The sequence below is a fragment of the Phyllopteryx taeniolatus genome, chromosome 7 (genome assembly GCF_024500385.1).
Source record: "Phyllopteryx taeniolatus isolate TA_2022b chromosome 7, UOR_Ptae_1.2, whole genome shotgun sequence".
NCBI classification, from domain to species: Eukaryota; Metazoa; Chordata; class Actinopteri; order Syngnathiformes; family Syngnathidae; genus Phyllopteryx; species Phyllopteryx taeniolatus.
The window spans coordinates 8,355,565-8,382,461 of record NC_084508.1 but is presented as its reverse complement, the minus strand read 5'-3'; the positions used below and the strand labels follow the sequence as shown (position 1 = coordinate 8,382,461).

The 26,897-nt window shown below is 42.0% G+C and overlaps 2 protein-coding genes across 4 annotated transcripts; both read right to left on the bottom strand.

Moving 5' to 3' along the window:
- Nucleotides 1-943: 943 nt before the first annotated feature.
- Nucleotides 944-16,726, bottom strand: rabggta (Rab geranylgeranyltransferase subunit alpha). 3 transcript variants are annotated; one of them, XM_061778311.1, is made up of 17 exons: nucleotides 16,606-16,726; nucleotides 16,247-16,284; nucleotides 15,990-16,100; nucleotides 13,962-14,086; nucleotides 13,703-13,890; nucleotides 12,773-13,015; nucleotides 11,727-11,810; nucleotides 10,886-10,968; nucleotides 10,703-10,798; nucleotides 8,151-8,256; nucleotides 6,735-6,786; nucleotides 6,553-6,641; nucleotides 5,171-5,259; nucleotides 4,975-5,091; nucleotides 4,783-4,896; nucleotides 4,556-4,643; nucleotides 944-1,300 (listed from the first exon to the last, which is right to left on the bottom strand). In XM_061778311.1, exons 2-17 carry the CDS (start codon nucleotides 16,247-16,249, stop codon nucleotides 1,152-1,154), a joined length of 1,737 nt encoding a protein of 578 aa, XP_061634295.1. In that variant the 5' UTR covers nucleotides 16,250-16,284; nucleotides 16,606-16,726; the 3' UTR covers nucleotides 944-1,151. The 3 variants fall into 3 exon arrangements, with proteins under 3 accessions (XP_061634295.1, XP_061634297.1, XP_061634298.1); XM_061778313.1 differs by lacking the exon at nucleotides 11,727-11,810; XM_061778314.1 differs by lacking the exons at nucleotides 15,990-16,100; nucleotides 16,247-16,284; nucleotides 16,606-16,726 and having other exon boundaries at nucleotides 13,703-13,916; nucleotides 13,962-14,088.
- A 440-nt stretch (nucleotides 16,727-17,166) lies between these two features.
- LOC133481049 (GTPase IMAP family member 8-like) lies at nucleotides 17,167-26,897 on the bottom strand. The gene is made up of 6 exons (XM_061779935.1): nucleotides 26,651-26,897; nucleotides 22,653-23,363; nucleotides 21,668-22,348; nucleotides 20,500-21,264; nucleotides 20,295-20,429; nucleotides 17,167-19,368 (listed from the first exon to the last, which is right to left on the bottom strand). The coding sequence occupies exons 1-6, from the start codon at nucleotides 26,664-26,666 to the stop codon at nucleotides 19,223-19,225; spliced, it is 2,454 nt and encodes an 817-aa protein (XP_061635919.1). The 5' UTR covers nucleotides 26,667-26,897; the 3' UTR covers nucleotides 17,167-19,222.

Sequence of the window (26,897 nt, the reverse complement as noted above, 5' to 3'; positions counted from 1 at the left end):
AAGTTTCGCCTGGGTTGTTACTGAGAGTCCTAACTGCACATGCATGTACTTAGGTTGGATTTTTAAAACTGAATCTTTTAGCTATTTATTTTGAAGGGTAATGTAATGAGTTGAGTTTGAAATGACTGATGTGTTTTGGGTAACAGCTTGTGGCATACTTACCACAACCCATCATCTATTAAGAGAAGTAATTGTATAGAAATATATTGGGAGGGGTATCAGTTCCTCAAATTTCGTTCATGATTGGCGGTAGGGATCGGTCCTTATTAATGCAAACAGACTTGATGTGTAACTTCAGCGCAAACCCGAGATTAGTGATTAGTGAGATTAGCGGCATGTCGACGCCACCGAGTGGTACGCGATAGAAATCCGTGCCAAAGTACAGTTGTATTTAACTTTTAAATTCAATACATTTGAATTTAATCTTTAAGAACGGACTTAAAAATATTAAAATAGTCGTGTTGTTGTTGTTACAATGTGGATTTTAATTCATATCCAATATATTTGATTTGAATTATCTAGTTACAGTTTTTCAATTTTCCTTGTTAGTGTTCAAACAGTGCAGTATGTTACAGCGGCATACAAAAACACCCAAAATAATAATAATAATACACTTTTTAGGAATATACCCCACGTCTCATTAGGACGAACACGTCCACTTCCAAGATGCTTCTGTATTTTAATGTCGTTCATGACGACGGTGGTGGTGGTACTTGGAGTGCCTTTCCGGTTCCTCATTGTTGCTTTAGGTGTCTTTAAAGCTTATAAAATGTAGATCAATGCGGATCCATCCCCACACACACACTCACACAGTCAATTTGTTCCGTCATTGGAGATGTTGCGGCATGCATTTAGGAGTATTAATAGACCTTCATTTATACACATATTTTGACAAACATCGGTTATGACTCATGCACACGCACGCACGCACGCACACAGCACAAACCTTTCATTAAAGATGTTTTAATATGCACCTTCAAAGGCTTTCAGATGAGTGGGGGCTGTTTTGATTGAATTCCCCCCAAACAAGTGGAAGTGGCAGCACACCTTGGGGAAAAAAATACAAGAAATCACCCACTCACTCCTTCACAAACAGGCCGGCGGCAGCGGCGTCGTCCTTGAGTGACGGCCCCACTCCCGCTGTCGGCACATCAGAGCAGGAGACACGCCACGGAAGGCAGGAGCTCGGCAAGATGCGACTCGACGTCGGCGCTCTGAGCGACGGGGTTGCCGCGGAGATCGAGGCGCCGCAGCTTGGGGCAGGAGGCGAGCGGCCGGAGCGCCGCCAGAGTGGAGATGTCTGAGCGTGTCGGGTTAGGGAAGAAGCCTTTTATGGGGGTGTCGTTTAGGAGAGACGCGGCGATGAATACGCCTCATCGTCTGTAGGCCCAACGCAGCCCAACGACACACTCAATCAAAACCTGGACACCAAACAGATGGAAAAACACCACACACTTTTGTTCAAGGTCACAGGCTGAAGCCTATTCCAGCTGATTCTGGGGCGAGAAGCAGGGTACTACATGGACTGGCGCATATAGACAAACAAGCATTCATACTCACATTTACACCAAAGGCTAATTTAGAGTCTTCAATTTAACTAACATGCATGTTAGTGGTCAGACTTGCCATAAACACTCAAGCCCACCATGCCATTCGCTGCTTTTTCCTATGTAAAAATACATCTCATTAATTGCAAACTAAAATTCAGAGCACATTAACTGGCAATTTCAGGCAAATGTAAGACCTCTCATTCATTACAAATGATTGTGAAGAGTGGGTGATGAAGGACCTCTTGCTCAATGTCATCCGGGATCAGTAAGTACAAGCGCTTTAAAAAAACAGATCAATGGATGGAGCGGCCAATAGGGGCTCAAGATTTTATGACAATATTTTAACAAATGCAAAATTCTATATATTTTTAATACCCCCACCGTAGGCTTTCACAAATTCATTAAACAGATTGCATGGACAAATATAGCCGTTTCGTATACTGCACATTCTGAAAATCTTTGAATGGCGGATTTAAGGATTAAGACTTTTTTTTTTTTTTTTTTTTTTTAAAGGACAATTAATGACTTAATTTTGAAAAATCCAATTTAAGCCTTTCAAAGAATAATTTCTTCCAAATGTAACTTGGACAATCAGTGTGCAAACTAAATCTTGACTTGGCATAACAAGAACTTTGTCTTTCAATTACAACAACTCTGGAATTGAATGGTTTGTGCTCAGCTCCTTTCGGGTTACCACCCGCATTTTCAATTGTGATCGAGCACAGCCGCTGCTGAATGAGTTTTGGAAGCGTCGCATTAGGGATTCCGAAAATAATTGTTTTTTTTTTTTTTTGCAGGATACCTGCGCATATACAAATTGGTACATTTTCGGCATGTTGAGGTCCTCAAAAGGGAATAGAATAATAAACCAGTGAAGCCAAAGTTATGTATGCAGAAAGATCATTCTTGCCATTAAAAAGACCCAAAGCATTTATTCGGAACAGGACGGATGAAGGAAGACTTTCTTTACTGGCAACAATCTCTATTTAAATGGAGAGACTTTTGAAGTGCAGAAGAAAATTCGGACTTTTATAGGAAAGTAACACTCTTGTCCAGAGGGAGAGGCGCATGGAATTAATCTACAAGCAAACATGTTTTTAATTTGACCTAAAATGAGATCAGACTATGAAACAAATAATCAGAAATTCTAATTACAAACTAAATATTGAACTTAAATATGTTGAACGGTCTGTTGAAAAGATTTGAGCATTGTAATAAAAAAAAAGTTTGAAACAACACTAATCAGCAGCCTTTTAATTAAGTAGGAAATTGCAAAAGCTAATATGCGCTCTCTAAACCGCTGCAAATAACGTCCCATGTGTGTGAAAACAATGCCATCTATCGATCTGTTTTTTTTGGGGTTTTTTTTTAATATCTGACTGCTCATTCAATTGCAAATACGGCAGGCTTTTTGGCTCATAAATCAAATATTAGTGCCTCACTGGCCACAAACCTCACTGTGCCTCCTGCAAAGAACATTTTATTTATTTTTAAACATGGACTCCCTTTGCACACAGTCACATGCTTGCGCTTGTTTTGCAGCGATGAGCCAGGCGTGCTCACACATTTCCGGAGTCACCGCCAACTGTGCGGGGAGATTAAATGACATTCGGCCCCGTAATGCTGTTGACGTCCCGAGAGCTTAATGACAACATGTAAACATAACACCGCACCACAAAAAAAGCTCCTTTCGCCTTCAAGGGTTATTTATTTGGGTTGACTTTTTCGCTCTTAATGTGACTTCTTGCATAAAATGTTGTTAATTTGGTCAAAACCAAACAAATGAACACAAAAAGAAAAATGCTGGCAGCTGTAGCGCAGTCTGGAAAGATTTGTCATTGCGAGGTCAATTCCCAATGGCAGATGGACAATCTGGTAATTACGACTGACATTGCTCCTCGGTGTCAAGACAATTTCCCTTTTGGGTTGAATAAAGTACAATAAAAACCCACGACAAAATGACCCTGTGGAGCGCAGACCAGCCAAAGCATCAGTTCGAATCCGTTATGTACCCCTCTCGTCCTGCGGGTGGCAGCAATTGCCATTACGAAGTGGATGTTGCACCCATTAAACTCCGTTTTTTTCTGCACCCAAGCAGCTCCGGCTGCTTGATCTAACCCGCTTGGTCCCAATGCAAACGAACTGCAACTGCACCGAAAGTGCCACAGTTTAAAATTAGTTATGCAATTGATACATCCATCCATCCATTTTCTATAGCAATCATCCTAAGTAGGGTTGTGGGTACATTGGAGCCTATCACAGCTGAATTCGGGCAAGCAGCACCCTGGGCTGGTTACACACCAATTGCAGGGCACATATAGACAAACCACCATCCATTAATCTTCTATACAACTTATCCTGTGCCGGGAGGCGGAGCCTATCCTCGCTAGCTATGGCCGAGAGGCAGTTGCCATACAAACAAAACAAGCATTTACACTCACACTCACACTCACACTCACAATCACACTTACGGGCAATTTAGAATCTTCAATCAAGCTCACATGCATGTTTTCTGGAATGTGAAAGGTAGCCAGAGGAACTGAGAAAAAGCGATTCAAAGTCTCCAGGAGGGCGAGAGCTGAGATTCAAACCCATAAACTCAGAATTGTGAGGCAGATGTGCTGCTAACCAGTGTGTGCCGCTGGCAGGTTACGTAGTTTTGTTCCTACAATCTAATTAACCACATCGGCACATTTCAGACTTGGCAGAGGTAATAAATATAGAAGTCACAATTATGAGGCAGCCCGGTGGAACATCTGTCTCGGAGTCAGGAGATTTGGGTTCGAACCTCTCTGTGTGGAGTTTGCATGTTCTCCAAATTATCCATAGGTGTAAATATTGGTGAATGTTTTTTGACAATATGTGCCCTGCGGATTACATACGACTAGTCCCTACCTCTTAGCTGGAATAGGCTCCAGTAACTAATAAGGACAATCCTTTTTAGAAAATGGATAGCTGGAGCACCACAACTGCCCTCAAGTTAGCTGTCGCAGTACGAAGGATACAGTTGTTCTTCAAGAGGACCTCTTCCAGCTTGGGTAGGCAGTAGACACCTTCCAAATTTTCTATGGAGTTGTTATCAGCCTCCAACACCTACAGTATAAGTATCGGGCGGCATGAAGTGGAATGGGACATATTGCAAAGCACACAAAGGAACAATTGTGAGCAAATGGAACAAGCAGAGTGCCGACAGGAAAAATATAGGGGTTGTGTCTTTTTTTTTTTTTTTTACCTCCAAGCACTGCAACATGGAGAAGTGAGCGGCGATGCGTCGCAGCTGGTTAGAGGACAGATTGATGTGAGTGATGAGGAGCAGCTGGTCCAAATGGCACAAGGTGGTCAGGTTCTGTCGGCGGGGAAACAAGCCAGAAATGACACCACGGACGTCCCCAGGTGACAGAGGGGCGGCAAAGCATTTTGAAACCTTGTTGGCGACGCTGAAGACGCGCACTTCAGCGTACTCCATTTTCAAAATGGTGTTTTCGATCATAAACTTGCTGCACAGGTCGCTGTAATAGGATGAGCGCATGGAGTCCACTACCTGAGGGAGAGGAGGTAATGAGTGTGTTGCACGTGAAAACATCTCCAATTAATGGAATGGACACCAAATTTCTGCTCACTTTGAGAGTTTGGAAATGAGCGAGGGTCTCCTTCTCGTAGCCTAGGGGGTCTAGCGCCCTCATCAGTAGGATGATGGTCAGCAAGCACCCTGCAGAGAAAAGGAGAGGATATACGGGGAACCAACTTCCAAAATTCGCCAGTAATAGATCGCCCCCCTAAAAATGGCAAATTCACAAATGGTGATTCGGCAAACCCCAAAAAATTCACAATATTCTGTAGTTTAATAACATAGTAAATTTTAAAGAAATGTCATTTAGCAGAAGGATAATTTTAAGTTTTATGTAAAAGGATCAATAATCTGATTATGCTTGATGAAAAACACATTCTGCTTTTGGAATCTAACACTCAGTCTCATTTTGTACTTTATTTACAATGAAACTTGACAATTATCGCTCAAACTAGAACACTTAGTTTCTCCTGAATCTTACAGACTTATGCATTTTTCTTCACAATTTGGAGCAGTTCCCAAGTGTATGAATAAAAGCATCAAAAACACCACGTCTTTATAACAAAACAATAAAACGTTAAGTCACTGAGTGTGCCTTCTTGTGCCGCGTGGCAAGGTATTCTTAGGCGGCCCAAGAAACTCTGACCGTCAAATAATGGACCGTAGTAAACTAAGGACCCCGTGTAATGCGGATCTGTGCATGGGGCGCATGCAGCGGACACATTGCCAAAATACAAATGGTGACAAAGTCACAGCAGCTTGCTCAGAGGCAGCCATTCACAGCGGCGTTTACTTGGTTCTTTAATTTCACACTTGATGGTTGAGGAGGCACTCCAGAGACGCAACTGTGTATTTGTGTACAAGCGTTGACAAGGTAATATTTTCATATTAATATGTCCCCTTTAATTACAATATCCAGGGAGACAAAAAGCTCTTAATTATTATTCAACCAGACCAGACCTCTTAGTTCCTGAAAGTCACCTGTTTTGAGGGAGCGGAGCTATCTCATGCATATGAGCAACTGCTCACCGCAGACAGCACCCCCCCTCTGAAGATTTACTCGTTGTGCAATTTCAAACATTATGGTTGGCCAAGCACTCTTGAGACCCAATCATTTGTACTCAGACAAAAGTCTTTTTTTCCCGATGAAATCTTCATTTTTGTCAACACATTTTCGACAACTGTATGCTTCCAGGTTGGAAGGAAGAATTTGGGAAACGTTCCTTTCAATGTCACAATTATCCATGTGTCGGAATACATTTACCCATACAGGGAGACGACTTCTGATTGAAAACTGCACCTTTGCTGCAAGGTCCTTCCAAAAACTCATTATTTCTTAATCGCACTGAGGGCGAGACAGTACCGAGCAGCAAATAAGACTTCTGAGCTCCGTCCAAATCAAAAAAATAAGAAACGGAACGAAAGAGCCCTTACACTTATTGTGCGGCTCCAGTTCTAGCAGCTGGTTACATGATTGCAGCTCAGACTGCAGCACGGAGCTCTTCTCAACAGAGAGCTCACTCCTGTGGGGGGAAAAAAAGACACACTTTTATATTCTATGAAGAATTTGCCAGGTGTGGAAAGAGGCACACTTTCATCATCTACTAAATCATTACCTGAAGAGTTCCTGATCTGTGGCAGAATCGCGACACCAACTCTCACTTCGTCCTGAGGGAGGCACCTTGTTTTAAAAGTCGCACAACAATACCAGTCTTTTCAAATATAACTAAGCTCGTTTAGGGGGTCCTCGGTTTAGAGTTCCGTATCCCAAATTTTTACGCAAGTCAGAATGCATTACAGTTCATCACTAATCAATTGGTTACAGTAAGTATTGGACTGCAAAAGATGAGAACATGAGAAGCAACCATATTTTTTTACGCCGCCCAGCAAACGAGTTCGTGATCTTGGAAATGTTGTATTCAGGTACCAACGTGAAGCGGTTTCGTCACACTGCTAATTTCAAAACATTTTTGTGCTGTGGATAATGACTGAAAGTGAATTAATTTGTCACATCACCAAACTTTTATTAAACATGACAGGCAATGTTCTATCTAATATTGAAACATTCTTAGACAGTCGCAACGCACCATAGTCTATAAGTGGCATGCTAATGCAGTAGTAAAGTCAGAATTACCTTAAATATTAAAAAACACCAATCCCCTCAATCGCAGTTCGTCCCCCCCCCGCCCCCCCAGCCATTCACTGAAAAATGCACCTATTCGTGTATTGTTGGGCTCTTTCTGTAACACCCGAGACGCCACAAAACGGCGCTCAAGCCTAATCAAATAGGGAAGTAGTAATTAGTGTCAAGGAAGTACGTTGACGCGATACCGCTCGACCAAGAGGCGAACATCTATGTATGTCGGGGAGGAGCTAAGTTTAACCTGGGTAGTTAGCAGAAGAATTGAGCTGAAACATCAGAACATTAAACATTTGTTTTAAAAAACAATACGTACAATAATGATTCAACTAAAACTGTATTGGACATTAAAATATGTACGTAAATAAAAGTTGGAAAACAAAAATTTATGCAATTGTATTGCAATCAAAAGTTAAATACAACTGAACGGTACTGGATTGAAAAAAGTTGAAGCTACTGTAAAATTATGTGAAGTTTGAACATTTAATGAATGATTCTTTCAGGTACCACGAGAGGGAGCCCGCACACCACGAGTGGTACTCGTGCCACTCTGAGAACCACAGATATAGGCAATTCAAAACAGTTTTTGAGTGTGTCAATTACTTGCGATTTTTCCCTATTGGAGGCAGGGCTATATCCCATTGCGGTATAAAACAACCTAACGGGGGAAAAGAACAAAGCACTTTTTCTTAAGTCAGAGTCAAGGTGAGAGTACAGTTCCTGACAATGATGGCCCTTTTCAGCTCACCGTGCTCTTCTTCTGGGTCACAACTGCACCAACTGTATGGAAAAGAGTATTTCCTTCGGCTAATTAAGTGACACTCACTCTCTGCGCTCGTCCATTTGAATCATTTAGCCACAAAGCGACGGACGCTTACAATCAGCGCTTCACCTGTGTACAGCGCGCAGTCCCGACGAGCGTGTTTTTCGGACCAGTGCACTGTCACATTCTGCTCATTGGCGATGTCACTGATGGATCCGGGGGGAAGATGGCATATCTGAGTCGTGGTCAAGAATATTTAACAGGAGAAAAATGGAATTCAATGGAATTTTAAAAAGGGAAAAGGATAACTCTGTAACCAAATACAAGTGATCATGGCAGCGCAAAGGCAACCCGGTCCCACGGCGTGGATCTGCATACTAAAGCAGGTGGTGAAGAGTGGCAGCGCATGCGACTAGCTTTAAGGGATTTTCTTTTTAATCTGAAAGCACACTAACTGTTGATAAATCAAGCATTCTCAATCACACTGCTCCTCCGAGGACACTGGGTTTTTTCCACTGACTATTTGCTTTTTAGCAGGCTTAAGAGGCTACTTTTCGCAGAAGAGATGGGAAGACGCCGTTCTTTGTCAATGACCTGCCGCTCCCACGAGGGCCTTCCTGAAAGAACTTTCTGGCCCGTGGCTGGTGCTTTTATTTTGACGTGCACGTGTGTAGGCGAAACAAGCGAACACCAACTGAGCGACTTTATATTCGCTATATTTAGTGAATTTTCCAACTCCTTTTGCTAAGTTTCTTTCACAGATGACTCTTCAGAAAAGGCCAATGTTTTGGTCTTAGCCATTCTTGATTTTTTTTATGAGTTGTGCGTTTGTGTCTTTATCCTGTCGGAAGACCCATGGCCTGTAACTGCAACCAAGCTTTCTGACACTGGGCAGCACATTTTGCTCCAGCCTGCCTTGATAGTCTGGCGATTTCTTTACGCTGAGCACAGGATTGACATACCCTGCCGGAGTTCACAAAGCATCCCCAGAACATAACCGAGCCTGCTGTTTCTTTCACAGCAGTGTTCTTTTCTTTGTACACACGACATCGGCAAAATTGTTGATACCCCTATGTTAAAGAAAGAAAAACCCACAATCGTCACAACAACATTTTCACACAATCATTTTGACTTGTCTATAATTCAAGTCTCACCAGTTTCAACTTTTTTCATTCTCTAACATATGGGTATCAACAATTTTCACTGTGCTCTGTGTAGAAAGAACTCTTTTTACTGCATGTTTATGTTTTAGCGGGTGTATTTCTTTCAAAATCAAATCATCTATTTGTTACAAATGATACTTAAGAGGTTTTGGATCATACTGTAGCTTGTGAAATATTTAAGGTTTCATTTTACGGGGTGGGGGGGATTACATTTTTGTACTATTCAAAGCAGCAGAGCTCAGTTCCTATCCCTCAGCAATAATGTGTTTTTTACTGGATCCTTAAATGTAACACTCAACAAAACTGTCCTACCAACGAGCAACCGGCCATGATTTATGTCAACCCTATAGTATGCTAGGCACATTTGGAACAGAGGCTATGCAGGTAGTAATTCAACATCCAACTAAGACACCAATCAGGTTAAACGGCATAGAGAAAGGATGAAAGTAAAATTGGTCACGCATTTTCCAGGCCATGTCTGGTGCCGCGAGCAAGTCGGGAGACTGAATGGAATTGCACTTTACAAAAGCAGCTCCCTCCCAAAAGGCATCAGTTCTCTGTCCTTCTAAGTGAACACGGTGGCAGTCTGTGTCAGCATTTCCTGACAAGTTAAACTAAAGAGAGGGGGGGAGGGGGGGAAGCATGCAGAGGGAAGTCCTGTTGCGATGGTGTTAAAAGGAAAAATCTCAGTTCACAGCACAGACAATCTTTCAGCATGAATTAATTTAGGGCTAATCAGGGTGCTGTGGGAATTGAAACTGTAAGGCAGCAAAGTTTGCTGCAGTATCCATTCGCCGATTAGGGTCGACGGTGAGCTCGAGCCTATCGCAGCTGACTTTGGGTGAGCGGGCGGGTCCATCCTGGACTGGTCCTTAGCCAATCACAGGGCACATAAAGACAAACAAGCATTCAAAGTTACATTCACAACTATGGACAATTTGGAGTTGTCAATTGTCAGTTGCCAAGTAGTTTTCGAATGTAGGAGGAAGCTGGTGTATCCGGAGAAAACCCACACAAGCACGGGGAGAATATGATTATATCGCCCAAAGTCAGCTGGGATGGGCTTCAACTCCCTGAGCTGTCAGACCAAGTTTGTTTTGGCTTTTGAGGCACATTTTGGTACAACTTTTCCAATGTTTTCAATTCACGGTTCAAATGTAGTCTGTAAATCTAGACATATATACAACCATTGTGGGCAGCATTGCACTTATCACCCCTGATTCCCAGTCAGGAGATCCAGATCCAGATCCAAATCCCTATGTGGAGTTCACTTTGTGCCTGCGTGGGTTTTCTCTGACTTCCTTCCACATACCATAAGCATACATGTTAGGTTCATTTAACGGTAAATGGTCCACAGGTGTGAATGGTGGGGATGGAATGACTGGATAGACTGATGGAATAGACTCCAGCTCACCCGGAAAACCTAATGAGGACAAGCACTGTTGAAATTAGATGGACAGATTTTGATTGCCTGGTAATTTTGCCAAAATCCAATCCAGTTTGGGCACAAAAGGATACCCAGACTGGACTGTGTTTAAATCGTGGGTGGACACTCCTCCACTCCACTTGCTGCGGCTGGCCGTCGAGAACCAGCAGAAGGCCACCGGACTGTGCCTGAATGGGAGCAGGCAGAGAATGTTTTTTGTTTTAACAAGAAAATGAAATAAATATCAACAATATAAGCAGGGACTCGTAACCCACATTGACTGGCCTTGAAAAGCCGACAGCTACCCTCTCGTCTTCCCGGCTGATGAAAACACAACTTATCATCTCTTCACGTTCGGCTGTCACACAAAAACAAAAGATGCATTTAAGTTTTGCCATCAGTGCAGTGTTAAACAAACACACACACACACACACACACACACTTAAACACATTCATGCACTTCAACAATCTCACATACTGAAACATACATATGCAGTTAAAACACATACTTCAGCACATTCACATCTTTTAAACACACTCACACACTTGAACATACTCACAAACGCACGCATGCACTTAAAAACACGGACGCACACATACTCAGAAACTTAAACACACACAAGAACACACTTAGGTCCGCCGCACACCTAGCAGAGGCAGCTAAATGTGCCTAAAAAAAAAACTTACACACACACACCAAGTGATCGAGCACCGCACATCTACCGACGTACTGCAATGTTGAAACTGACTACTGTCTCCACATAGCGTCTGTGTAATTTTAATTGAACTGCAAAAATGTGCCACAATTGTCAAAGAAGAAGCGGATGGCCACAAACAAGAGAAAAGGGGAATGAAGAGAGAGAGTGAATATTTGATGAGGCTGTTGGCAATGATCGATCGCCCCATTCACTGACTGCACCTGTGCATTTCATTGTAACAGAGACTCTCCACGCGTTGCTTTCCAGCCACAGGTGAATATGAAATTATACATTTAAGTATTATTGGAGATATAAACTGTTTTACTATATTGATACTGGCTCGGCCTTGAAACACAAGCTTAATTTTTTTGGGTGCATAAACACACTCCACACCACACTCTCACACACTTAAACAAACCTCTGCCAAGCAGCCACCGATAGTAGAACCAAGCACTTTGATCGTTGGGGTCGGTGAAGAAAGCGTTCTGCACAAGCTCATATTCTGGAGCGAAAAAGATATGTCAATGTGATCAGGTTCCTGTGAAAAAAATGTTTTCATTTCTGCCCCATTCATTTAGTCGGTGCAGGGCAGCAAGCTCCCTCAGCCGACCTACTAGCACTGAACTACAGCAAATCCTCAGTTTAAATTTGAGGACCATCGTGTCCAAGCCAAAGGTTAAGCAGAGCTGCAGCGTTGGAAGCACAGATGAGCCTTAGCTAACGGCGTTAGCGACTTTAGCAAGGTGAGCAGTGACTCATGTACATTAGACAGGACCGACCCCTCAAAACTGGGGGGGATGTGGTTGATGGGGACGACCAATAATAATAATATATTGTTTTGATATAATGTGGAGCTTTTCTAGAGATGAAAAGATGCAAATAAACCATTTACATCTAAAATAGTAATAAAATGTCTCACCATAACGCTGTGGTGAATAAAGTAATTCATTTTTACATGCAAAAATGTTTTCCTTCACGTTCTGCTCTGTGTCAAGATTCGATTTGTGGACATTAATAACCCTCAAGTAACTGTTTTAATAAATGGTCATCTTATTACAGATTGGTCTTGCTTTGGTTCTGAATGTGGTTGCTGGTTTCAACTATTAATACGGTCAATAATGTACATGGGGGGGTGGGGGGGGTGGCGGTCAATTAGGCTTTTTTTTATATTCGCCCTGTTTCGGTGGTGCGAATAGCAGGGAATTAGTGTAGTGTATTACGGTCTCCGTCACTTTCTTGACACGCACCATTTCGTCCGTTTGGAATACTGTAAACCCACTCTAAGGTACAGTGCTTACTCATGTACAAGTATGCAGGTGGGAAAATATTAGTCAGCAAAACTCTGGGTCTGCTGGAGTGCAAAACCTGGAGCAGCGTGATACGTTTCTTTGAATTTTAGACTCACTCTGCCCCCTGTTGGCGGGTGCTGTGTAATACCGTCTGGATAGTCTGCGGCGGGTTTACCTTTGAGCAGCTGCTCTTCACAGACGCGATGCGAGTGAGTCTGCGGCGAGGGCGGCGAGGAGCCCGACGGGGGCGCGGCTTCGGGAGACTGCGGGTGGAGCAGCGGCAACAGGGTACTGCGGTAATGCCAGCTGGAGTAGTTGGAAAAGTTGGAGCCGATGAGTCGGTCCGTGAACTCCAACTCATTTCCCACGGGAACGACGGATTTCTTCACGACGATCCGGCGGTAATCCCAGCAGTGAACTGGCGGAGAAAATGCAACATGGACAAATGGTTCCAGGATTTTTCCCCATAAATTGGAGGGAGCCGTGTTCACCTATTTTCCAGGTGCCTCTGGCTCTAAAACTTCTGAAATCATGAAAACGCCAACAAGGCCTTCTGTGCTGGTCTAAACACTGCTGTGTAAGCGTTGACCTACATTTACAACCTAAATTAAATTTCCTGTTCCATGGAATTATATTCATTTATTACCAACAGTCTTACCAACAGTCTTCATTTTTTTTCTCGGAAACTATTCTCTGTTATTCATTGGGAAAACGAATTTAGTCGCTGCTTTTGTGCTCTGTCCAAAGCAAAAAAAAAAATTATAATTATTGCTTTGCCACCATCATGTGGCATTTAGGTACCAAGGAACTATGTTGAAGTGAGCTGAGAAACTTCATTCAGACAAAAGTGTTTTGCCATCTTGCGGCATCTATTGACAATAATAAACCTCAATTAATTGCGGATTTTGGCGATTCGCAGCAGGGCTCGGTCCCTACCCCCGCGAATAGCAGGGTTTAACTGCAGAAAAATGTTTGAGCCACTGGGGGACGTGGCATACGGACCTCTGCAAATGATCCCAATTGTACCGCACCTGCCTGCCTCCGTTTGAGCCAGGAAAAACCCTGTAAGCTTGATAGGATCTTTTCTTTCAATGGCATCACTCACAGTTGCGGTCATCCAGGCTGAGGCAGCGGTCGCACAGGCTCAACTCTCGAACCCAGTCCATTTGAGGCGCCCGTTCCGAGACCCAGCTTCGGTGGTGCCAGCTGCCGTATGACTTTGGGTTGACTTTCAGGCAAGACTCCAGAAAAGACAGCTCGGCCTGATACATCTTTTGCACTTCGCTCTCGTCTCTGCAAACAGAAGTCGACCGCACGTGCTAAATATATACCATATAGAATATAAAATGGTGGGCAAAACTCACTTGACAGTCTCCTGGTGCATGAGGATCTCTCTTCTGTAATTCCAAAGGGTTGCAAAGTCAGGGTTTGAAGAGAGCAGCTGCTGGGTCAAGTGGAGAGCCTCTGCGTCACGAACGCCCTCCTTCCTCTGTCATAACAACATTATAGCTTTGCACTTTATTACATTCCAGCCGCACGAGCCAGAGGTGAAAACCTGAGAGATATGTTTTTTTGGTTTTTTTATATATACACTTAACACTCCAACAGGATTTAAACACAATACAATTGATCAAAACAAACACTGTAAACATTTGAACACACACACACACACACAAAATGCAAAAGAAAGGCTCAATAAGTGATTTGTGCTCAAATGACCTGTAGATCAGTGATTTTCTAAGTGTGGTATGAGTAAGTACTAGTCGTGGTACACGGGCTCTCTCTGGTGGTATGCGAAAGTATCACAGGATTAAACGTTCAGACTGTGCATAAATTTACAGTGATTCAAACATTTTTTAAATCCATCACAGTACATTTGTTACCGTTGAATTTAATCTTTTAGAACTGTTCGCTTTCAAACAGTTACAGAGGTACAATTTCTATTGTAGGTGGTACTTGGAGAGTTTCATATTTATTAAGGCGGTACGAGGTGTCAAACCTTTCAGAACCACTGCTCTAGATGGCAGTAATGACTAAGGTATATAATTCTATGGTGAGAGGGAATATGAATAAAGTACGGTCAATAAAACTACCACGTAACTACAACCCCAATTAAAATGAAGTTGGGACGTTGCGTTAAACATAAATAATAACAGAATACAATGATTTGCAAATCATGTTCAACCTATATTTAATTGAATACACTACAAAGACAAGATACTTAATGTTCAAACTGATCAACTTGATTGTTTTTAGCAAATAATCATTAACTTGGAACTTTATGGCTGCAACACGTTCTAAAAAAGCTGGGACAAGTTGAGGAATGCTCATCGAACACCTGTTTGGAACATCCCACAGGTGAACAGGCTCATTGGGAACAGGTGGGTGCCATGATTGGGTAGAAAAGGAGCTTCCCTGAATTGCTCAGTCATTCACAAGCAAAGATGGGGCGAGGTTCACCTCTTTGTGAACACGTGCGTGAGAAAATAGTCCAACAGTTTAAGGACAATGTTCCTCAATGTACAATTGCAAGCAATTTAGGGAGTTCATCATCTATGGTCCATATCATCATCAAAAGGTTCAGGGAATCTGGAGAAATCACTGCATGTAAGCGGCAAGCCCGAAAACCAACATTGACTGCCCGTGACCTTCGATCCCTCCCCACTGCATCAAAAACCGACATCAATGTGTAAAGGATATCACCACGTGGGCTCAGGAACACTTCAGAAAACCAATGTCAGTAAATACAGTTGGGCGCTACATCCGTAAGTGCAACTTGAAACTCGACTATGCAAAGCAAAAGCCATTTAGCAACAACACCCAGAAACGCCGCCGGCTTCTCTGGGCCCGAGCTCATCGAAGAGGGACTGATGCAAAGTGGAAAAGGGTTCCGTGGTTCGACGAGTCCACATTTCAAATTGTTTTTGGAAATTGTGGACGTCGTGTCCTCCGGGTCAAAGAGGAAAAGAACCATCCGGACTGTTATGGACGCAAAGTTCAAAAGCCAGCATCTGTGACGGTATGGGGCAGTGTTAGTGCCAATGGAATGGGTAGCTTACACATCTGTGAAGGCACCATTCATGCTGAAAAGTACATACGGGTTTTGGAGAAACATATGCTGCCATAAAAGCAACGTCTTTTTAATGGACGCCCCTGCTTATTTCAGCAAGACAATGCCAAACCACATTCTGCACGTGTTACAACAGCGTGGCTTCGTAGTAAAAGAGTGCGGGTACAAGAGTGGCCTGCCTGCAGTCCAGACAAGTACATACGTGAGACACACACACAAAAAAAGTGCGATTCAGTGTGGCCACTGCAGATGAACCGCGATATGATGGGGGACCGCCAATTTTCTAAACGATTCAGGTGACTGACTTTGTTATCTAAAGCACCTTGGAAAAACAGGCGTCTCGTGCCGCCGTGTAGATCTTAAGTTTCTTCTCCCGTTCCTTTCTTTTCTCCTCCTCTTGCTGGGCAGTTGACTTAATCTTCACTCGACCGTGCTGTGAACAATCAAAAAGATAGGGAAGGTGGTCATGCTCAGTAATTTACAGTGAATAATATTAATGTTTCCATACGTCATATGGAAATATGATACGGTGACTTAAGATGAGACTTTTAGACATTGACAAACCGATGAATCACTCACCATCCTTTACTGTTTCGGAAGGAGACTTTCCCCAATATCTGTATGTCACGCCATATAAGGAGAGATATTTATGGTTAGGCCTCTTTAATGTATGGGACAGACACACACAAAATGAAGTTGTAAATAATAACTAGAAGTCGAGTTGACAGTCTGTGTGATGTGACACTTGACAAAACGAATGGAAAAGTGAGTTAGCTTCCTAATTCGCTCCATTCCCAATAAACACCAGGCAGCTCATTCTGAGAAAAAAAACAACAGCCGCACTTCGACTGCAAATAGAACGCTGTTTGCATGGATTACGAATAAAAATGACGAGACGCTGTATGAGTAACCCAGACAAACAGCCACATTTCCCTTACCTTGTCGTGCTGTGAATATTTTAAATTGATATTTGGTCGATCATGAAAAGTCATCGGAGTTTATTAGTTTACTTCCGGCTCATAAAATTGACGTCACGACACGAGAAAGGCAATATTTTGCTGTCCTCTAGTGGAGGTAAACGATCGACTTGCCATAAATTCATTCATAAAATACACTCCTTTATTATTATCCCCGGAATCTTAATTCATTATCTTAGGCATGTAGGACAAATTGTATGACTCCGACATTATGGTTTTAGTTGGAGTTTTTTTCACTTTCAACAAATCTACAAATTCATGTTCACACTCAAGGCAAAAAGCGTGTGTACCTGTTTATATACAGTATTTAAAAAATTAGCTCTGAAAAAGCCATTATACAGTGTTCTAATGAAATAAAGACTTCAATAATTGGATACGCACATATTTAGAAATTCTGAACAATGTGGGGCTTGGAACTTTTTGTAAAAATGTAAAAAGAGAAACAAAAAATTGCGAATGTATTGTGGCAAGCGGTCCTATCTAACTGTAAGGCTGTGTGTTCTTACAAGAATGAGGAAGCGGTTCGTCGTCAGACACTTTTTTTATTTTTTTATTGAGCTTCAGGTCACAAATCAGAAAACGTGCATTGCTGTTCTAGCGTGCATTCATCTGCATCGTCCATTTCTGAAAAAGAAGACAAATTAGTGGGGTTTCACTTTCCTGAAATAGATTTGCGGTTTGGTATTCACAGATTTATTGGGGGAACATATCCTCCATTATCGAATGGATAACGATTTCGTGCTCGGGCCAAAGCCAGGTGTAATCCAAAAGTAGTGCTTTGACGAAATCTGGTGGCATCTCTGTGTCAGGCAACTATGATTAACTGAAGGGAAGACCTTCATTTATTTAGGCCATAGCCGTGTCTAATAGAAACGTTGCTTTGCTGCCATCCCGTGGCATCTATAGGCTATTACAAACCTTTTTGGGTGGGCCTAAATTAAATTGTGGATTTTCACTATTTCGCAGGCAGGCTCGCTCCCTATTCCCCGCCAAAAGAAGGGGGTTCACTCTACTGACATATACTATGAGAAAAGATGATGTTTTGAAGATGTAAACACAGATTCAACATTAAAGAAACACATTTTTTGATTTAAATATCAATCTACCAAACTTATTTTGGTTATTTTACCCCAATGATACCACCTCCTGTCTACTACAACTATTACTTCAACTGCGAGAAATTATTAAAAGTTTTTTATGTTAAGTTCATGGCCCATGTGCTTAAACATTAATCTATATCAAAAGACATAATTAGATGCTTGCACCAGATTTAGCATCTGGTGTGCACAACACAAAATAAACAAAATTGGGGTACACAACTAACACAGACTCCTAAAATATACCATACATTTGATGTGCTTTTATTAATTTCAGGTTTGAAAATGGTCTTTCACAACTTGCACTGAAAAAGAAATGAAATACTTTCATCCGATTTATCCGTCCACAGCTACCTTCAATCATTGGACAACACGGAGGGTCTTTAATTACACCACTGAAGTAAAAAAAAAATTCAAACATTTTAATTAAAATAAAAAACAATAAAAATTCTAACCACTTGCTATATATATAGACATTTTACATTTCAATCAAATTACTTTGATAGATGACAGGAGTACCTCAGTCTGTAAGGACTTGGACTGTGGCGTCGTAGGACTCGGGTTGAAGTCCCACTACAGACAAAAATGTAAAAATGGCAACTAGATGTTGGCAAGATGCTAGTGTGCTTGCCGGCCACTGCTGAGGTGTCCTCGAGCGAGGCATCATCCCGACCGCCCCCTCGCCAGCCCAAGTGGTGCGGCAAGTCTTTCACTCTGAATTTCTCCTTGCATGCCTGCGTGTGTGATCTGGTTCTGTATGTGGTGTGCAACACAAAGTATCATCGGAGTGGGAGTTTACAACTTCTACACAAGTAATATTCTATAAGGTGACGTAACTTCCACCGGGGAAAATACTTGTACTTTAACTCAAGTACTGCTTTCAGGTACTCGGGTATAAAAGACTGCCTGGCAGCCCTTCAAGGAATATTTATGTAGAACTAATATTCACCCAGACTGAGCAGATTATCCCCTCCTCCAATCAGTCTTGATTTATTCAACTTTTTTAATTGTTATTATTATTGTCATGTTTTTTAGTTTTTTTTTTTTTTTCATTTATAATGGGTGTTTATGGATTATCTCTAAAAATGGTTTGCAAAATATGTGGTTCGGACTTATGTTGAGTTTGTTGTTGTTGTTTATGCACGGTGTAAAATAAAAAAAATGAAAAACTTCCTACCTTTTTTTCTGATTAGACATTTTGAACAGACTGTGTGTTGAATGATCTCGTGAGGAAAAAGAAAATTCATATATAAAGATTTGTCCCAAAAAAATAAAAAATAAAATAAATCCCAGATAATTTTGGGTGAGAGGCTGGTCACCAGCCAAATAAACACAAATACACATAAACAACTATTCACACGTACATTCAGGCCTTAAGACAATTTTGAGTTTTTGAACTAACCGAAGAAGCATGTTTTCGTAATAAATAAATAAAATAAAACACCCTTTTCCCGATTGGTACGCTGATGACACGATGTAGGTCAGTCATCCTGCGCAAAGGAGAATTCAGATCTGTATCCTGACGACTCTGAAAAGTTGAGTGTGACCTGAGAGTCTTGATTTGTGCTGATTTGAAGCATAGACATCCATTTGAGACATTTGTCCATTTCTGGGTTGGATCCATTCACTGCAAATGAGAAGATGAAGACATTCTAATAGACAGGCACTGATGACACTGTTTTGACTGACTTCATTTTTTATGTTTATTATTTTGGTAAATACTATAAGAAGACTATGTAAATTGTTATATTGTGTATCAATTTACATAGTCTTCTAATAATAATTATAATGATAAATATTGACATTGTAACAAGTATTATTGCCAGTGTATTAATAATAATAATAATAATTAGTTTTATTGTAAGGTATTGGCTCTTAGATTGTGCAGACTGAAATAACACAAAAGAAAAATTCCTGCAGAAATTTTAAATGGGCCTAATCTGTGACTCGCAAATCGGGGTTGAGGCAAAAGCCCTTTTACCATTTTACTCATATTCATTAATAATACAAAAATTCACTATAATCAAGTAAATAAGTAAATATAATAAGCAATAATGAGTCAAACCCAATCCAATTGTGTTACTTAATAACATATCTGAGTTACTTGTAGTCAAATCAAATATTTTCTTGTACTTAAGTTGTTTGAGTTATTGTCTTTAAACTTAAATGAATCCTTGAGTCTTGAGTCAAAGTCTTGAATCTTTGCGGTGAACTAAGTCATCAGGTTTTACAGAGCTGTGGTCAGGAACTACTTTGAAAGAGAAAATCTCAAATTCTAACAGTTGTTGGTTGGGCTAGCATTTACCAAGATGACAACCCGGGGAGAAAAAGTGTCCGATAAATACAGATTTTACATTGCGCCCTGAGGTAAGCTACTATTTTGAATGGAAATAGCACAAATGCTAACATGCTAACAATTGTTGCGTTGACATACAGAAAACACAAAGACAGATCAATAAGGATAGAACATTTTCCCTATGGACAGGTACCAGTTTGAAAGAGAATTGCTCTAATACTAACATGCGCACAATGAGATACTGTATGTTTACGTACTGGTAGGGACTCCAAAGTCCATGCTGTTCCGACAAAGAGGCAGTGACTTGAAAATGCTCTTATTCAGCTCTTCAATCACTTGTTCAATATCTGACAGGACAGATTTCTTCTTCACCTTGCCCTTGAAACCTCTGCCTTGATGAAGAGCAAACATGAATAGCATGGAATATTAAGATGATCAATAATGGAATTTAATAGTACTTACTTAGTGCCACTGGAGCGGGGACAATCTCCTTTATGTCCTGATGCAGCTTTTCGAACTTCTCCCTGAAGTCAATAAACAGTTCCCTCTCTCGGCTCCTGAACCCCTGCTCTATCAAATGTTGCACAGTATCTTTGATTTTCTTCTTCTGGAACTTCTCATCAATCCTCAGGTGGATGTCTTTTGTGTCGGCTCGGAAGAGGCGGCCCTGGTTCTTTGCTGACATCTCCTCTATCTTCTCAAACAGCTGGTCGTGCTGGCGACTGTTGCTTGTCTCTGCAACGTTCAGACAGTGGTATTTGTTTCCACACTTGTCTACCAACCACTGCAGCGCTCTGTGCTCCCTCTCGATATACTCCTCCAGGGGTCTGTCTGCCAAGGTGTCCACGTTTGTGAACAGAACCATTGTATGGTTCCAGACGCTGTCGCCAAAGAGCTTAATATGATCCTCCAGGGTCTCCTGATTGGCCTTGGTGAATTTGAAATCCAGGGAAATCACAAACAGAACAGCGTGGACCCCCTCAGGGCTCAGGCTCAGACCTCGGACTATTTCTCGGTCCTGCGCCCAGGTGCATTGGGCCTCGCTATACCAGCCCGGGGTGTCGACCACTGTGACTTGCCTGCCAGCGACCTGCGCCTCCCCGGCCAGACACTCGTCATTCGTGGGGAACACTTTGCTCCGCAGGAGGCAATTTGCTGCTGTTGTCTTTCCTGACATCTTTTCACCAAGAATCAAAATTCTCAGCTTGTTCAGCTTTTTGGCAGAACCTGTGAGGGGGACGGAAATATAATAAGGTGGCAAAAATTCTCGGTTTAAGGCGGAGTTCCATTCGTACGGCGGTGAATTAACACAAATTTGTACATTGGCCAAAACACAGAACTGTAGTCTCTCAATAAGCGCCTCACACACAGTAGTAAAGTCAAAATTACAGTAACTCTTTGTAAAACTATTTCAAAATATACTTCTAAGCCATAGCTTTAAAACAATCAAATGAAAAACAGTAAGTATGGCAGTAGCTAAGCATGCCCTATGGATGTGAGTTTGCATTCTGTTATCCTCCTATGGCGCTCTCAGGCATTAGCTTTACTATGGAAAGCTGCAATAATATACAGTGTCAACCATTTGTTTAGTTTTTTTCATTTCAGAACATATGAGACATTGTGATCGTACCTTTCACGACCCTGGTGTCCTTGCGTTCATTTCTCAGTTTGGCGGCGTGTTCCACTTTTTTTTCTCTCTCCATCAACGCCTCCATCATCTTCTGATCGGGTTGAAAATGTCGCCGTCCGTTCCCTGCCAGAGTCAGCGCGATTTTCTCCAGCAGCTCGTCAACCTGGGTGCTGTCGTCTTCGTTGGTGTTGTCCAGCACGTGATATCTGTTACTGCATTGCTCCATAAGAGACTGCAGGGCTTTCCCTTCACCCTCAATGTATTCTTCTATGCTGTCCAACCAGTCTGCTCGGGTGAACACCACCATTGTGTGTTTCCACACACCCTCTCCGAACAGCTCTACATGAGAGGTGGCTGCATCCAGGTGCCGGGTGTTAAACGAGGCATCTGCGTCGATCACCAGCAAGAAAACGTGGGGGCCCGGGAGGCACTTGAACATGCTTTGCAGCACCTCGTCCTTGATCATTTCTGTCGTGTCGCACGCGGGGAAGCCTTTCCGCCAACCTGGAGTGTCCACAATTGTAATGTCGGTCCTGCCCACTGAGCCCCGCAGGACCTGTGAGAGCGTTGTTGTTCCTTCGTCGTTTTCTTTGATTCCCAAGATGGTGTTCCCTACGGAGGTTTTCCCGACAAAGCGGCTGCCCAGGAGAATAATACGAAGTTGCTGGATGGGTTCCATTTCTAATTTTGTCAGAAAAAAAACAAGAGGTTGTCGTCGTCAAGACTCTGACTTGAAGAACACCATACCTATGGTTATAAATGACCATGCTACTGATGAGCTACTAAATGAGTTCAATGTTCATTTGGTAAGTGGAAGTGTAGTTTGGATTAGTGGTTAGTAAGGTTCTTATACAAGGTAGTAAACTGTGTTCTATCAAACCTAGCAAAGAAAAGCTAATCAAGTTATCTGCTAAATAAGCTGTGCTATTCTCTCGAACAAGGTAAAAGAAGGTAGACAGTGTTTTTTTACTTGTGCTTTACTTACCTGAAACAATCATTTTCATTTGCTCTCTTTGTTCCAAGGCCCGCCTCGATCGCTCTTCGGCCTTTTGAGCCACTTCTTCTTGCTTTTTCTTGATGTTGTGGAATGTGTGATTGTCCAGCACGTAGAATCTGTTATCGTTGTCATCGACCATTTCGTCAATCTTCTCCATCAGCTGAGTAACCTGAGATGAATTGTTCTTGTCCTTGTTGTTGAGCACGTGATACCTGTTCTGGCACTTTTCTATCAGCCAGGTGAGCGCTTCACCCTCACGCTCAATGTGCTGCTCAATCGTCTTCTTGCCCAGGTAGTCCCCATAGGTGAACAGCACCATAGTGTATCTCCACGCCTGAAAACCCAGTAGCTTCATGTATTCCTGCACTATCTTCCTCTGCTTGAAGGAGAACCTAGAATCCGTGGGGATGACAAGGATGAAAGCATGCGGTCCAGGTGGACACTTGGATGCGTAGAGCTTAAATTGTTGCTTGTCTCTTTCTGGGATCTCGCTGAGGGAGGGAGAGCTCTTCCATCCCGGAGTGTCAACCACCACCAGGTTCCGGCCCCCCACTATTCCATGTCTCACTTCGGATTGAGCTGTTCGAGTCCGGCCGGATTCGAACCGTTCTTCTCCCAGTATCGTGTTGGCCGAGTAGCTTTTACCATCCCGTCTACCACCGATCAGCACCAGCCTTCTCTCCGGCATCTCTTTTATCTCTGCAAAGCAAAATGACTTTATTTGATAATTGTCAGACAAGGAAGCAGCGTTATAAAAGCATAGTTATAATAGAAAGCTGAGACCGTCCGTCTCTAATGTAAACACCTATTTAATTTCCCTGATGGGTTAATAAAGTATCTATATATCCATCTATCTACAACACCCAAATTGGGATATTGTGTAAAAAGTAAATAAAAATAGAATACAATCATTTTCAAATCTGTTTCAACTTACATTCAATTGAATACACTACAAAAACAAGATATTTAATGTTGAAACTGATAAACATTGTTTTTTTGGGGGCAAATATTCTCTAATTTTCAATTTGATGGATGCAATACATTCCAAAAAAGCTGGGACAGGGGCATATTTACCACTGTGTTAAATCATCTTGCCTTTTAAAAACACCCAATAACCATTTGGGAACCGGGGACACTATTGGTTGAAGCTTTGTAGGTGAAATTCTTTCCCATTCTTGCTTGATGTACAACTTCAGTTGCACAATAGTCCGTGGTCTCCGTTGTCATATTTTGCTCTTCATAATGTGCCACACATTTTCTATTGGAGACAGATCTGGACTGCTGTAACACATACAGACTGTCGCATGGCGCTGTCTTTCTGAAATAAGTTGGGACATCCCTGAAAAATACATTGCTTGGATGGCAGCATATGTTGCTCCAAAACCTGTATGTACCTTTCAGCATTAATGGGCAGTAACACCTGCATACCATCACAGATCCTGGCTTTTGACCTTTGCGATGTCCTTTTCTTCTTTGGCCCGGAGGACATGATGGCCATGATTTTCAAAGGCAATTTGAAATGTGGACTCGTAAGACAATAGCACGTTTCTACTTTGCGTTAGACCATCTTAGATGAGCTCAGAGAAGCTGGCAGCGTTTCTGAGTGTTGTTGATATACGGCTTTCGCTTTGCATGGTACTGTTTTAACTTGCATTTGTTGATGAAGCAACAACTGTGTTAACTGACAATGGTTTTCTGAAGTGTTCCTGCGCTTGCGTGGCAGTATCTTTTACAAAATGGTGCTGATTTTTAATGCAGTGCCGCCTGAAGGATCAAAGGTAACGGGCACTCAATGTTGGTTTTCAGCCTGGGTGCTTATGTGTGGAGATTTCTCCAGATTCTTTGAATCTTTTCATGTTATCATGGATACATGAAGAAATCCCTACATTTCTTGCAATTGTACTTTGAGAAACATTGTTTTTCAACTGTTGGACTATTTGCTCACGGAGTTGGTCACAAAGTGGTGAACTTCGCCTCATCTTTGCTTGTGAACAACTGAACCTTTCGGGGATGCTCCTTTTCATGACCCTCACCTGTTTCCAGTTAAGATGTTGTTCTCCTGTGGAATTTTCCAAACAGGTGTTTTTTTTAAAGCATTCCTCAACTTTCCCAGTCTATTGTTGCTCCTGTCTCTGCTTTTTTTAAATGTGTTGCAGGCATCAAATTCAAAATGACATAATAGTTGCACAAAACCAATAACGTTCATCAGTTTGAACACTCGATATCTTGTCTTTGTAGTGTACAGAATTCAACCGATTATTGGTTGAAAAGGATTTGCAAATCAATCTATTCTGTTTTTGTCTCAACTTCATTTGTATTGGGGTTTGGATCTATCGATCTATCTATCTATCTATCTATCTATCTACTGTATCTATCCATCTAGCTATCTATTTAATGTAATCTGGGTGAGTTTAATATTTGTTTCAATGACGTATTATTATTTTGATTATTTTCCATTATTCAAATTAATTACATTACTTAAGAATGATTAAGAGTACAAAAGTTGAGCAATACAAATGTAGATCGACTGTATTATCGCAAAAACCAAAGGTTTAAGAACTCACAACATCCATCCATCCATTTTCTGAGCCGCTTCTCCTCACGCGGGTCGCGGGCATGCCGGAGCCTATCCCAGCTATCACCGGGCAGGAGGCGGGGTACGCCCTCCTGAACTGGTTGCCAGCCAATTGCAGGGCACATAGGAACAAACAACCATTCACACTTACAGTCATGCCTACGGGCAATTTAGTCTCCAATTCATGCATGTTTTTTGGGATGCGGGAGGAAAGCGGAGTGCCCGGAGAAAACCCACGCAGGCACGGGGAGAACATGCAAACTCCACACAGGCGGGGCCGGGGATTGAACCCCGGTCCTCAGAGCTGTGAGGCTGACGCTCTAACCGGTCGGTCACCGTGCCACGCGAACTCACCACAATTACTGTAAATACCCAAGGCTTCGGTTGGAACCCAAACTGCTAATTATAACCACTGAATGCCACTCTTCCAGTTACATGGTGCCAACTTTGTGTCATCAACAAAACGAAATTTAGAACCCCAATTCCAATGAAGTTGGGGCATTGTGTTAAATATAAAAACAGAATACAATGATTTGCCAATCGTGTTCGACCTATATTTAATTGAATACACTACAAAGACAAGATATTGAATGTTCAAACTGATCAACTTGATTGTTTTGAGCAAATAATCATGAACTTTGAATTTTCTGGCTGCAACACGTTCCAAAAAAGCTGGGACAGGGTCGTGTTTAGCACTGTGTTCCATCACCGTTTCTTTGAACAACATTCAATAAACGTTTGGGAACTGAGGAGACTCATTGTTGAAGCATACGAAGTGCTGACGGTAATCAACAGTTCTTCCTCTTCCGGTCTTACTGGTTTGTATGCAGTATCAGTTTGAATGGTTACACCCTGCTCCACCCAAAAAAAAAACAAAAAAACTTAGAAAAACAAAGCAAACATGGGATTTATTTTTTTCAACTCTTTGAAGAAACTGCAAATTGTTCCTTGGTGCTTTGTAGGGACGAGGAGCTTCATGCAGGAAGTGAGCATATACAAGAAAGACATCCAAAAAACTTTGGGCAAGCCGTTTTGCTCACAAAAAATTGCACTGGCATCACCAGAAAACTATGAACCCCTTATTGCTCAGTGACTGTTTTTTTGTCAATGTCTTTCTGTCTCCAAAGTGTTCTCTGTCTGTTGTCGTACTCGACCGGAGACAAATTCCTTGTGTGTTTTTTGGACATACTTGGCCAATAAAGATGATTCTGATTCTGGCAGTGCAGCTTGCACGGCTAATTTGCACATTTTTACAGTATATTCTACTTGGCAAAAGGAAAGAAAATAAGCCTTGTGGAGCTTAGGTGTTCAAACGTCTTCGCCTTTTCATACATTTTTGGATTACCCTAATGTACATGCACCTTGTTGACAAGTTCATGTGTCGAATTTACAGGTATAGGAATAAACTCACCCTCCTCGTGTGCCATTCTCCCTTACGTCTCGTCCAAATGAACAGGTAAACCAACCCCCAGGACTCTACTGAGGTCCACGTCGATTATTGTTTTCCAGAACTCTCTTGCCTTGGCCAGGAACCATTCGGAAAGCTGTGGTATGAAAGCAAGTGGAACTTATTAGACCGACCTAAAAGGTCTGCATCTCCATGCACGCAGTGCTAAGATTGAGCGATAAATACAGAGTATGTTTTCCCATACTTAAGT